The sequence below is a fragment of the Schistocerca americana genome, chromosome 2 (assembly GCF_021461395.2).
Source record: "Schistocerca americana isolate TAMUIC-IGC-003095 chromosome 2, iqSchAmer2.1, whole genome shotgun sequence".
NCBI classification, from domain to species: domain Eukaryota; kingdom Metazoa; phylum Arthropoda; class Insecta; order Orthoptera; family Acrididae; genus Schistocerca; species Schistocerca americana.
Genome location: NC_060120.1, coordinates 604,466,256 through 604,481,000, shown reverse-complemented (window position 1 = coordinate 604,481,000; position 14,745 = coordinate 604,466,256). Strand labels below are relative to the sequence as shown.

Here is a 14,745-nt window from a genome sequence, read left to right as displayed (position 1 = left end):
AACAGCGAAGGTTATATTTTGATTATCACATGAACGGGTTCTGTTACGTTTCTGTGTGCAATATTGAATTAATAATCATATTTTTACCAAAACTCACGCATCACACGATAAGCTATACAAGCACTGAGGAAAAGACGCAAAGAATTGAAATGGATGACGCATTCATTCTTTATGTTAAGCTCGTGATTATTTCACTGACTGCGTCACTATCTAGCTTGAAACCCGATTACATGTCGTCTACGTCTGCATACATACTCCGCAAACCACCATTCGGTGCTTGGCGGAGGGTGTTCCGTTCTAGCAGTCACTGCCGACCTGTTCTGACCGTTTGAGGTCTGCGTTAGTTTCGTTCAAAAGTTCCGAAAATTCATACCATCAGTCCATTTTTGGATCCCGTGAGGTGACATAAGGTTCGCTCTTCACATTTCCTCATAGAAATATATCTGAGACATTAAGGCGGCAGAGCGGGATAGCCGCGCGGTCCGGGCGACTTCTCGCGGTTCGCCGGGTCGCCCCCCCTCGGAGGTTTGAGTCCTCCTTCGGGCATGGGTGTTTGTGTTGTCCTTAGCGTAAGTTAGTTTAAGTTAGTTTAGGTAGTGTGTAATTCTAAGGACCGATGGCCTTAACAGTTTGGTCCCATAGAACCTTACCACAAATTTCCAAAGAACATTAAGGTGTGCAAAAGCACTTGCAACAAGTCGCACTTTCTCGGCTGTGCTTACACAGGATACTTCAGATCTACCGCACTGGCCCTTTTCCCTGAAAAATCCTGTTTCTGGCAAAATGTGATTTAGGAAAACATACCACACAAATGAACCAAAACGTCATGACCGGCTTCTTAATAGTGTGTTGATCCATCTTTGGAATACAATACAGCGGCGGTTCTGCGTGGGATGGGTTCGACAAGTACTTGGTAGGTTTCCGGAAGTGTGTAGCACCATACGTCTATGCACAGGTCACTCAATACGCGCAAATTAAGGGTAGGTTGTTTCTGGGCGCAGAGCAGGATGCCGAAAGCGTCCCAGATGTGATTCATTGGGTTGAGATCAGATGAATTTAGGGGTCAAGACATCATCGTTAGTCCGCTATCAAGCTCCTCAAACCACGATTCTGGCCTTGGACGGAGACAGTTGTCCTGCTAGAAGACACTGTCGCCATCGGGGAAGACATCAGGCACAAAGGCATGCAGCTGTTCCGCAATAATGTTCACATGTCATGTTGTCATGGTGCTTCGATTACTGCGAACGGTTCAAAGTAAACCCATGTGACTGTCCTCTATAGCATAATATAGCCCAGTCGATCTACGTCTATGGCGTGGTGAGTGGTTCGAACAGCCGTTTGTCTGGATGACGGCGAACTGAACACGACCAGCGACCTGGCGTAACAAGAAACGTGATTTATTCGACCAGGCGGCACGTTACCATTGATCCATGGCTTATTAATAAACCTTACATTTTGTGGAAGCTGGTCGGAAACGAGGAAAGACAATCTCAACTTTAGAATTTCAAATGGGAGCATGGCACAAAATCATTACCGTTGAATAGAACTGTGACAGCTGCACATTTTTCGTGATTTTATTTTTATTTTGTACCGACTCTATGACGCCACCTAAAAGTTCTCGCCCAGCAGCACACGGCGCCAGCTCAACTGTAGCGAGTGGAACTGTTGACAACAGAGTGCGTAATTTTCGTTTCCTGGTGGCCTTTGTCATTCTTTGTGTGTGCCAAGATTTGATCTGGCACTGCACTGTCAAAATTATCTTTGGTAGTCCTCGCAGTGTTTAGTAATGTCATATTCTAGCACAGAGGCATTTGATACCCTTAGAGCGCTTGGAGAAATTGCCAAAATTATCGCAATATCAAGATTGCAGCATGGTGCAGCATTGTAGAAATTCTCAGGAAAACATGTGTAAAAGCTATAGGGAAAGACTGGTAACATACAATATGTTAAGAACCAAGAAGGAAAAATAACAATGGGAGATCGAGACCGAAGTGCTCAGATCGGAAGTGTATAAGACAGGGGTGTAGTCTTTCTATACATCGAATAAGCACTGTCGGAAATGAAAGAAAGGTTCACGAGTGGGATTATAATTCAGGGTGAAAGGTTGTCAACGATAAGATTCGCTGATAATGTGTGAGATAAGGTGAGCAAGAATTGAAGGATATGTTGAATGGAATGAACAGTCTAAGGAGTACAGAATATGGGTCGAGAGTAAATCGAAGACAGACAAAAGTAATGAAACGAAGCAGAAACGAGACCTGCAATAAACTTGACGTCAGAATTGGAGAACACAAAGTGAACGAAGCGAATGAATTGTGCTAGCTTGGAAGCAGATTAACATATGCTGGATGAAGCTAGGAGGACCTAAAAAAAAAGCTGACTAGTACTGTATGCTAGTGAAATATGGACTGTGTGAAAACAGAAAAGAAGAGACTCGAAGCATTTGAGGTGAGATGCTATAGAATTATGCTGAAAATTAGATGGACTGGTGAGGTAAGGAATGAGGAAGAATGGGCGAGGAAGAATGGGCAAGGAAAGGAACATATGGAAAACACTGACGAGAAGAAGGGGCAAGGCGATAGGAGATGGGACAATACACCAAGGAATAACTTCCATGGTACTAGAGGGGACCTGTAGAGAGTAAAAACTGTAGGGGATGGCAGAGATTGGAATACATCCAGCAGGTAATTGAGGATGTTTGCTAGTGCTACTCTGAAATGGTTAGGTTGGCTCAGGCCTGCCGCATCAAATCAGTCACAGGACTGACTACCAAAAAAGAAGAAGAAGAAGAAAAAAACAAGTTGCTCGCGACATGTTTTTCAGCCATAATGCCCATTTGAAAATGGAACACAATCGCATCAAGCAAGTCAGTAGACGCATTAGAGCCAACTCGTAGATTCTGGGAGCAATAAATCTTGGTTGACATCTTCTCGCACAGTCTTCTGGGGTGAACTGTATTACGTTATACAGAATTTCACATCATTGTGTTGTACGTCTTTATTACGTTTGTGTTCATCAGTCATTATGCGCATCTGATTTACAGACTGGAATCGTCTGCCGCAACTGTTTACTAAATCAGAATCTGTACTTTCCAAATTGCATAACATGGATTGATGAGGAGACTTCAAATCTGGTGGAGGGAGTGAGACTGCGGACTATAGCCGACAGCATAAAACTCCGTCCGGGAATCCGTGTTTAGATTTTTCGTGATTTCCCTAGATTGCTTAACGCAAATCACAGGTTGGTTCTTACGAAAAAGAAAGAAAACAACTTCTTTCCTCAAGCTTTCCCAATCCAAGCTCGTGCAATGTCTCCAATATTTCACCTGAGATCGAATAGCGAAGTAACTATCTACAATGTTCACTAAAGGTCAGAAGAAAAAAACCATCAATGGTTACGTCACAAAGAGTCCAGTATGTCTAGATGATAGATGTCTGCTGCGGACTCAGTCTAATCAAATTATCATTTACACAATAGCTGAAAGATGTCCTATTAGCAACATAGTTGTTAATGAGTTGCGGCTAGAGTACAGGTGGCACATTATTAAGTGGCTAGGCGTGACTGTTTTGTAAATCGATAGAAAAATGCAAGTGACTTAGCTCCTTCGATTACTTCTTTCGGGACGCTTCAAAGACATTGCCATATAATGAAAGATGAGATGAAAGATTACCGCCAATAGATGGAGAGGTACTTGTGAGTACTTACAGTGCGCAAACGGGCTGTGCTTAGAAGAACGCGGAAAGCATTTCGAGAGTATCGCAAATCAAAACAGGAAAAAAAAATCCCTATTAATAACTTTTTATAAGTGGGGAAATGGAAAATTAAAGCTTGTCCAGAGCAGAAAATCACAGAAAACGTTTTCCTTCGTATTTGAAAGCACATCTCTTGTCCTAACTTTTTTTAAAATTCTTTCTTGAACTCTGCTCGAATCATCAGCTCCAGCAGTTTTTTTCAAGGTATCGAATCAGTGCCACATGAAATGGTCAATTTATAGAACTCTCTACTCAAAGGTACTAAGTTTGTACTATATTGCTATTCCAAATTCTGTAGTTAAGTTGGTGTAAGCAGCTTACAGGTAGCGTAAGGCACATCGTTAAATTCGCTTCTATCGGTTTGCATAGGCCACATTTCATCCGAAAAAATCGGACATACCATTTTTGAGAAAAACAGCCTTTACAACAAGTCCGAAGCACCCAGTATAAACGGCGCTAAGGAACATGGGTCGTCAGTTTATCCATCATGGAAATCAAGCTGAGTTCGTTTAATTCATTTCGAAACAGCTTACAGGTAACCATTAAATTCGCCCCTATCGGTTTGCCTTAGACGCATTTTACCGGAACCAGATCGGACACACATTTTCGAGAGAAACGGCTTGTACAGCAGGTCTGAACAAGCACTAAGGAAAACGCTCGTCACTTTATCCATCATGAATATCAAAAGAGTCGAGTTGTAATGGTGGTGTTTTCAAACGACTGCAGCCATTCTCTACTCGGTAAGCAACAGAGGGGCTTGTAACAAGCAAAAACTAGCCTATTGAGAAGGGAGAGTGACAAAAAGTCACTGCTCTAAACTTGCCCCAGAAGCCTTCACTTTCTCTATACAACACAAGCAATGCATGAGAGTGTTATACTAATCCTGTAACACAGTAACTTTCTTACGTCATAAATAAAAGCAAGGCAAGAAATAGTACGAGAAGGCTATATAAATAATAATACTGTGCTCTCTGTTGCTGATATGACATTAAAAAAGCAAAAAAGGCACAAGAAAACTGCTTCGATATGCGCCTACCTCAAGGGATTTTCATGGTGCGGATAACGTGAACGCTAATGGTTCACCTATGGCCAAAATCAGGTGTTTCGTTTAACGAGATATCTGAATGATTATAATCGTTGCATTAGAGTGGAGCTATTACAGTGAACGCGTTTTTCCTGTATGCTTGAACCGAAAGAGCTGATGCCGCTGTCAAGGCGCACCGAGTGGTCTAACGGCACACTGTGAGGTTGCTATCAACAGGAACAAATTTCAGATTCACTCTTTAAGTCATGCAGCGATGGACTAGGGTGGTATTAGACGGAAAAAAGTAATCGATGACGGAAAGATTAACTCTATCAAAATTCGTTTCTGTTTTTCTTTAATGGGGCCATAATTATAAATCAGTGTGGCTGAGTGGTGTGGTGCAAGTCTTTCGATTGTCCGCCACTTCAGCGATTTCTGTGTCCCTAACCTACCTCAGCAATACTACAGGGGGAAAAGGGACTTAATAGTGTAACGTTGAATGCGAACCACCAGTCGTTTTCGGCGAATGTTCACATCGTTGAAAGGTGACGCTTATGTTAAAGGCAGAGTGAAATTTCTCGTGAGCCGAACGCGATTCGATACCACGACCTTCCAACTTCTAGGCACGCGCTTTGCCACTAGGCCACCAGGCTCAACCAATGAGACCACATGCGCAAATGAATGCAACGTTCCTTTCATGATAATATTACGTGTACTTACTTGGGAACAGTTCATTTAAAGACATTCCTTTAGTTATATTTTTTTATATTTCGAAACAGTTCATCAAGAATTTTGATGTTCCACTAGGCTGCGAGTGATATTTCCTGCCGACGAAAGAACAATGCGGTAGGTACAGACTAGCAGAAACGGAAAAGCAGTCTATCTTCGTCACAATGCCGTTTACACTATCAAAAGAGGAACGCAGGGGCGCAGTCTGTTACAAACAAGCTGCGTGTAGGATTTGCTCTAGCAAATATTAAACGAACATTTTGCTGCTGTCTGTAGCTTTAAAGCAGACTGACATGTACTTAGAACGACAAATGTGGTGTATTCGTAGTTTCCTATTTCCTTATATGTGATAACATGTGAATGCAGGCGTACCGTTCATTGGAGCTCCAGACTGTACGAGAAGATGCAAGCGAATATATGTCATTTAGATTTGTCAAAACAGATTCAGTCACTAAATGACTCCAGCAACTGGCGAGCAATGCTTTTGTGGACCTAATCAAACAGACAGTTTTGTCAGTAATAGGTGGAGACTGCACATGAGACGAGAGCTGCAGCCCTACCTTGAGGCCCTCGAAGTCCATGGCGCGTTCGTCTGCGGCAGCTGCCGGTTGTCAACAGCGCAGCAACGGAGCGGTTGCCAGGGACCCAAGGCCGGGCGGTGTATCCCCTCGAGTAAACAAGACCAGAACCTGTTCTACTGCTCCGGCGTGCTGTTGCGGCCTTATCATGTAGATTCCTACGCTGTCTTAGTATGAACATTCGAGTGTAATTCTGGTTTACGTAGATGCTTCGGGAACTCAAATGGTAATCTCTGGAGGAAAGGCGACGTTCTTTCCGAAGAACAGTATTGAGAAAAATTACGGAACCGGCATTTGAAGCTGACTGCAGAATTATTCCACTGCCGCCAAGGTACATTTCGCTTAAGGACTGCGAAGATAAGATACGAGAAATTAGGGCTCATACGGAGGCATTTACGCTCTCATTTTTCCCTCGCTATATCTACAAGTGGAACAGGAAAGGAAGCGACTGGTTATGGTACAGTGTACCCTCCACAACGCACCATGCGGTGGCTTGCGGTGTATGTATGTAGATGTAGACGCAGATGGTTAACACAGCCGGAATCGTCAACGCGTTAGTTTTCCGATACTTGTAACCAGCAGTCATCTATTCCAGAATGAGATTTTCACTCTGCAGCGGAGTGTGCGCTGATATGAAACTTCCTGGCAGATTAAAACTGTGTGCCGGGCCGAGGCTCGAACTCGGGACCTTTGCCTTTCGCGGGCATGTGCTCTACCATCTGAGCTACCCAAGCACGACTCACGTCCCGTCCTCACAGCTTTATCTCTGCCAGTACCTCGTCTCCTACTTTCCAAACTTTACAGAAGATCTCCTGCGAACCTTGCAGAACTAGCACTCCTGAAAGAAAGGATGTAGGAGACGAGCTACTGGCAGAACTAAAGCTATGAGGAGAGGCCGTGAGTCGTGCTTGGGTAGCTCAGTTGGTAGAGCGCTTGCCCGCGAAAGGCAAAGGTCTCGAGTTCGAGTCTCGGTCCGGCACACAATTTTAATCTGCCAGGAAGTTTCATATCAGAGCACACTCCGCTGCAGAGTGAAAATCTCGTTCTGGAAACATCCCCCAGAATGTGGCTAAGCCATGTCTCCGCAATATCCTTTCTTCCATGAATGCTACTTCTGCAAGGTTCGCAGGAGAGCTTCTGCAAAGTTTGGAAAGTAAGAGACGAGGTACTGACAGAAGTAAAGCTGTGAGGACGGGGCGTGAGTCGTGCTAGGTTAGCTCAGTGCCGGCACGGTAGCTCAGCGTGTTCGGTCAGAGGGTTTAGCTACCCTCGCCGGCCGCTGGTGGCCGAGCGGTTCTGGCGCTTCAGTCTGGAACCGCGCGACCGTTACGGTCGCATGTTCGAATCCTGCCTCGGGCATGGATGTGTGTTAGTCCTTAGGTTAGTTAAGTTTAAGTAGTTCTAAGTTCTAGGGGACTGATGACCTCAGATGTTAAGTCCCATAGTGCTCAGAGCCATTTGAACCATTTTAGCTACCCTCTGTAATAAAAAACTGAGTGAACGGAACAACGAACAACCTGAACGAAAGTCATCAGACGTTTGCAACGAACAATATAGAACAAAACGAGATTAAAAAAAAAAAGTTGGTAGAGCACTTGCCCGCAAAAGGCAAAGGTCCCGAGTTGGATTCTCGGACCGGCACACAGTTTTAATCTGCCAGGAAGTTTCATATCAGCGCACACTCCGCTGCAGAGTGAAAATCTCAGTCTGGAAACATCCCCCAGGCTGTGGCTAAGCTATGTCTCCACAATATCCTTTCTTTCAGGAGTGCTAGTTCTGCAAGGTTCGCAGGAGAGCTTCTGTAAAGTTTGGAAGGTAGGAGACGAGGTACTGGCAGAAGTAAAGCTGTGAGTACAGGACGTGAGTCGTACTTGGGTAGCTCAGTTGGTAGAGGACTTGCCCGCGAAAGGCAAAGGTCCCGAGTTCGAGTCTCGGTCCGGCACACAGTTTGAATCTGCCAGGAAGTTTCATATCAGCGCACACTCCGCTGCAGAGTGAAAATCTCATTCTGGAAACATCCCCCAGGCCGTGGCTAAGCCATGTCTCCGCAATATCCTTTCTTTCAGGAGTGCTAGTTCTGCAAAGTTCGCCGGAGGTGAGCTTCTTATCAACACGGTAATCTACAGAAATCTCGTAGTTATCACTGAAGTTATCAATTGGAAATTATTCTTGTAAACTGACTGAAACGACACTCTGACACTCTTTGCGGCTGTCTTGGTTGAAGACCAATGAGGCTTTTGAAACAAAATCGATGGAGTTATTTAATTTTACTAATTTTTTATTTGTGCTAGTGGCAATCATAAAGTTTTAATTATTATCTCAAAAAAAAAATATCAAACTGCGATTATAACTTTTAGTGATGGTGTCAGTTTTTCTCTAGACATTCAACCTTTTTCTCTTCCAACAAAAGATGACATGGCGGAAACGTTGATAGTAGAAATCTACATGTTGGCTGTTCAGGAAACTTTCCACCACCAAAATTACTTCTTCGCCATTCCAGAAGTTCTTGACACATAATGGTTCCTTCGACCGAGGAAAGCAGCAGGGCTGCCAGGTGCCCCGATCTGGACAGGATTGTCCCGAAAACCCGACTCCCGATTAAACCTGCTCAGGAAACATAAAAATCCCGATTACATCGAAACGGATAATATTTCACGTAACCGAACTTACAAGTACGACTCTTGTCCTAAAAGATCCTAAAAGACTTGCATTCAACAGCCGTTCAGAGTTTGAACCGTAAGTTGTGCAATCAGGACCCTAGACCTGAACAGCTGTATGACGATGACCAAATGCCAATTTAGGACCAAAAAAGTCCTCTCGACAGTTTTTACTGATCTTCATAGCTGACAGCCGTGCTGCCGAATAATTTTCGACCATGTCCTTCAACGACATGTGAAAAGTCCCTAGGTGCACCGCAAAAAATTCTAAACTGGCGAAAAAAAAAGCTAATCACGTATTGGGTAGTAACATTTTCCCTTTCTTAACAATTTTATACACTGAACAGTCACCTTTTTCACACAAAACATTTACAGTGTTTTTTGTAAAGCTTGCTACTGTTAGTGTCTTGATGCAATTTTAGAACCGATGAAAATGTTTTGTATGATCTTGTGAAGAACACTAGTTTAGGTTGCACGAATCTCCCTGGAAATTGCAGTACATTTTTAAAGACCCTGTCTTTCAGATAACCCCATAAGAAATAATCACACTGGTTGAAATCAGGATTATAAGGGGACCACCGTACAATATGTCCAATGAATTCTAAGGTGTCAAGGATAACGATCAGATCTCTGAATGTATCTGAAATAAATCGAAGACAACCGCAGTACGGTGCGGACTTGCTAACCAGCAGTTTCGGAGTATTCGGCCGCGCCGTGCAGTCGGTACAAATTCACATTGCAGTACCTGTCTATGTTTGTCTGCTGTGACAGGTTTCTCAATAAAAATGCCCCCAATATACACTCCTGGAAATGGAAAAAAGAACACATTGACACCGGTGTGTCAGACCCACCATACTTGTTCCGGACACTGCGAGAGGGCTGTACAAGCAATGATCACACGCACGGCACAGCGGACACACCAGGAACCGCGGTGTTGGCCGTCGAATGGCGCTAGCTGCGCAGCATTTGTGCACCGCCGCCGTCAGTGTCAGCCAGTTTGCCGTGGCATACGGAGCTCCATCGCAGTCTTTAACACTGGTAGCATGCCGCGACAGCGTGGACGTGAACCGTATGTGCAGTTGACGGACTTTGAGCGAGGGCGTATAGTGGGCATGCGGGAGGCCGGGTGGATGTACCGCCGAATTGCTCAACTCGTGGGGCGTGAGGTCTCCACAGTACATCGATGTTGTCGCCAGTGGTCGGCGGATGGTGCACGTGCCCGTCGACCTGGGACCGGACCGCAGCGACGCACGGATGCACGCCAAGACCGTAGGATCCTACGCAGTGCCGTAGGGGACCGCACCGCCACTTCCCAGCAAATTAGGGACACTGTTGCTCCTGGGGTATCGGCGAGGACCATTCGCAACCGTCTCCATGAAGCTGGGCTACGGTCCCGCACACCGTTAGGCCGTCTTCCGCTCACGCCCCAACATCGTGCAGCCCGCCTCCAGTGGTGTCGCGACAGGCGTGAATGGAGGGACGAATGGAGACGTGTCGTTTTCAGCGATGAGAGTCGCTTCTGCCTTGGTGCCAATTATGGTCGTATGCGTGTTTGGCGCCGTGCAGGTGAGTGCCACAATCAGGACTGCATACGACCGAGGCACACAGGGCCAACACCCGGCATCATGGTGTGGGGAGCGATCTCCTACACTGGCCGTACACCACTGGTGATCGTCGAGGGGACACTGAATAGTGCACGGTACATCCAAACCGTCATCGAACCCATCGTTCTACCATTCCTAGACCGGCAAGGGAACTTGCTGTTCCAACAGGACAATGCACGTCCGCATGTATCCCGTGCCACCCAACGTGCTCTAGAAGGTGTAAGTCAACTACCCTGGCCAGCAAGATCTCCGGATCTGTCCCCAATTGAGCATGTTTGGGACTGGATGAAGCGTCGTCTCACGCGGTCTGCACGTCCAGCACGAACGCTGGTCCAACTGAGGCGCCAGGTGGAAATGGCATGGCAAGCCTTTCCACAGGACTACATCCAGCATCTCTACGATCGTCTCCATGGGAGAATAGCAGCCTGCATTGCTGCGAAAGGTGGATATACAATGTACTAGTGCCGACATTGTGCATGCTCTGTTGCCTGTGTCTATGTGCCTGTGGCTCTGTCAGTGTGATTATGTGATGTATCTGACCCCAGGAATGTGTCAATAAAGTTTCCCCTTCCTGGGACAATGAATTCACGGTGTTCTTATTTCAATTTCCAGGAGTGTAGCATTGTGCGCTGGTTGCGCACTAAACAGAGACTGTTTGTTGACGATTCGGGACAGCAGCTTCAACGCGTGGGGTCTCAGTAACCCAGTGGCACCAATTCTGTTCGTTGACATACTATATCGATGAGTAAGAAACAGCGAGCTGTAATCGAGTTTCGAATTCAAAGAGTTCGTCCACTCAGATGCCAGATGACACACGAGTGCTGCGACGTCTGCAACAGTCCGACGCATTGGGTTCACTGTCATCGGCCGTCCTCCATACAGTCCCGACTTCGCTCCATCCAATTTTCATCTGGTTACAAAATTTAAAGTGCACCTTCGACGACTTCACAATGATAGTGATGAAGCGGTGTAAGTAAAAGTGATATCGCGGCTCTGTCATCAAAGTCAAACAATCGTTGACCAGATGGAATTAAATCTTCTTTGAGACATAAGAGTCTCAAATTAAGTTTGATGATGATAGAAGAAGCTGGAGAAATAAATTAAAATTTGTGCCACAGCGAGGACTTGAACAAGACTCTGCAGCTTCGTAGGCAGATGTGCTAACCATCACAAGACCGCAGCTTTGTAGCTGACGTAGCTACATGCACCACGTAAGCCCAATGCAACCCTAACACAAATTCAGTTCAAGCCTTCAGCTCATTTTCCCCTTCCCATATCGTCACCATTGCCGAGACTCATTTACTAGTGCTGTATGGACTATCTTAGTCGAATGCCCTCCCCAACACAAACTTCAGTTCAAACCTTCCGCCCATTTTCCCTATTACGTACAAAGCTGGGGTGCTATTCCAATGTCGGAGAGGCCCAGCAATAGTAACTGTATGAGAAGGGGAAAATGGGCTGAATGATTGAAGTTTGTGTTAGGAAGAGTGCTAGACTTATCTTCTCTGTGCAGCTCTGTTAGCACATCTGCCTCGTAAGTAGGGGACTTTGGTTCAAATCCTGATGGTAGCACAAATTTTAATTAATTTCTTCAGCCTCTATCATTATCATGTACAGTGACAGTATAACAAATTAGTCTCTCGTTGGGAGAAATGTGTTCGTCGTCAGGGATGCTACATTGGGAAATAAAAATGTAGCATGAAGAATAAAGATGTAGAATGTTCTGAACGTCTGTCTTATTTAAAAATATTTATCAGATTTCACATAAAATATTGGTGGCATTACGTTTCAGTACGGACTTGTGTGATCTCCGTCATTTCTGGTTTCCCACTGAAGAATGATATTTTAGTTTTTCTCCTACTTTTGTATTTAGATCCCTCGTTATCATTCTGTAGTGGAGTTTGTTATCATCTGTTGGCTTCTTCAGCTCTTACAAAGGAAGATCACAAACTTGACTTAATATTTTAAAGAGAAAAACGCACACTTGCAAGAGATAAACCCTAGCAATCGATAGTGTGTGAAAATTTTGGCCACAGTTCTGACAGTACCCAGTTATGACATCCGGAAAGTGCAGCTTTCAACTTCCACACTGTCCGGTTGTTGGTCTCTCTATCCGCCCTTACCATTTCAGCGCGTAATGCCCGAACGAGAAGTACTGCGACAATTATGTTAAACTGTGGTACTGTACAGCAGTGGAGTGACAACCAGAGCCCTCCTATTCCTGGGATGTTGAAGTCGAGGGAAGAGCAAGGGGGGGGGGGGGTGGAAACATTTGCACAATGTGTTTTGAAATGTTGTACTAAAACACGTGTTATTATGTGCGAAAAATAGTATGTTATGTGAGAACATAATACGTCAATCTAACGCACATATACGTTCAGTATTACTTTAATAATGTTCTCGCCTTTTTTTCTGCAATTGTACAAATATCTCAAAATAAAAATGAATAAACCTAATTACTGTTTCCAAATCTAGCTAATGGTTTTCGATTTACATTTTAATCAGTCAGCCACGCTGAAAAACGTAATATTTCCAATGTAGTTCACTTTAACAGTACCAGCTTTAAAATCCAAAGAAAATAACGCACAACAGCTATGCTAATAATAATTAAATAGCGCTGCGTTACTTCTTTAACCCTAGGATGTATGGTATTGAAAACACACATGAATGCGTATGCAGTGTCTGTGACACCCTGTCCTTATTTTAAATTATTCTCTTTTTATATACTCATTTTTTTGGAGTTGAATTTATCTGTTTCAAATTTATTGACATATTGAAATGTTCCTAAATTATATTAAAAGAATCTGGAGGGCCTGAGTAATATTTTATTGATTTTTGTAAAGAACTCTGAAAGCGTATTTTTATCAGTTACAGTCACTTACATACAACGTCTGCAAATAATCATATTAATACGCTTAAAAGATACGGTTATACCTTTTGTAGGAGTTATTAAGTTTAATTCTTTGAATTACAACATCCACAAAATTTTTCATCTGACAAACGAGAAGCACATAGAATGCCACTATGTGCCTTGTAAACGTACTTCGTACATATCATATTGCGTTTTCTATGTTTGTTCATCATCATCACAAGTCGTTGTGCTCATTGGTGAACGTCGTAGCCTCATGGACCAAACGTCTCCATCCTGGACGGTTACAAGCTTCCCTTAGAGCCTGCTGACGAGGTAGACCAGAGATCTTCTTGATTTGATCAGTCCACCTGTTCGGTGCTCTTCCCCTCAATCTCTTGCCCTCGATCTTCCCTTCCACGATTATTTCTCTAGGTTTTCTCCATGTCTTCTCACCATATGGCCAAAGAAATGGGGAATTTTGTGGTTAACACGAGAAGGAAAGCGGGTGGAGATACTGAGTTGCTCAATAATGGACACATTTGTTCTTCTTTCAGTCCATTTAATGCATAACATCCTGCGCCATCACCAAAGCTCAGATGCATCGATGCGCTGTTTGTCTTTGGCTTTAAGAGTCCATGTCTTGCAACCATAAAAGAAGACGGAAAACACGAGTGTTTCAACAAGCTGGACCTTCGTGGTATTTGTTATTGCTCTGTTCTGCCACTTCTTGGCGACCTTCTTCGTAGCCACTCGCCCTAGCGTGATCCGTCTTCTTGCCGGCCGGAGTGGGCGTGCGGTTCTAGGCGCTATAGTCTGCAGCCGAGCGACCGCTACGGTCGCAGGTTAGAATCCTGCCTCGGGCATGAATGTGTGTGATGTCCTTAGTTTAGTTAGGTTTAATTAGTTCTAAGTTCTAGGCGACTGATGACCTCAGAAGTTAAGTCGCATAGTGCTCAGAGCTATTTTTGATCCGTCTTCTTATCTCATATTCACAGCTTCCCATGTCACAGATCGTTGACCCAAGGTAGTTGAAAGAATGCGGGACTTTCAGTTCCCATAATCGACCTGTGAATTGAACCTGTACTCATCCATCAGTTATGAACTTGCTGAGACTGAGGTCCAATCAATATGACAGACTAATGCCTTTTACTTTTGTTAACAGCTCAGGAAGTTCAGTTTCGCTGCTGGCTAAAAGCACGGTGTCATCAGCAAATCGGAGATTGTTAATAGTTCTACCGCCAATTGAGATGCATTTAGTCTAACCATCAACAGCATATCTAATGACATGTTCTGCATAGATTTCGTAAGTTGGGGGGGGGGGGGGGGGGGGAAACCATGTCTGACACCTATTGAAACACTGAAGGTATCAGATGTGCAAGAACTTGTCTTCACAGCTGCGAGGTGATTACTGTGTAGACTTCTGACCAGCTCTGTCAAGTGTGGTGGGACGCCAAACTCTGCAAGCACCTGCCACAACTTTTCTCAGACAACACAGTCAAAGGCTTTCCTATAGTCATAGAAGCAGATGAAAGATGAAGATAGGGACACCG

General features: G+C 44.5%; 1 protein-coding gene across 1 annotated transcript in view; it reads right to left on the bottom strand.

Moving 5' to 3' along the window:
- Window positions 1–6,190, bottom strand: part of LOC124594826 (homogentisate 1,2-dioxygenase) — a 96,013-nt gene extending 89,823 nt beyond the window's left edge. Inside the window, exon 1 of the mRNA XM_047133270.1 lies at window positions 6,066–6,190. Within this exon, the coding sequence (XP_046989226.1) occupies window positions 6,066–6,086 (21 nt within the window). The 5' untranslated portion in view covers window positions 6,087–6,190. The remainder of the gene's footprint in view (window positions 1–6,065) is intronic.
- Window positions 6,191–14,745: the final 8,555 nt, after the last annotated feature.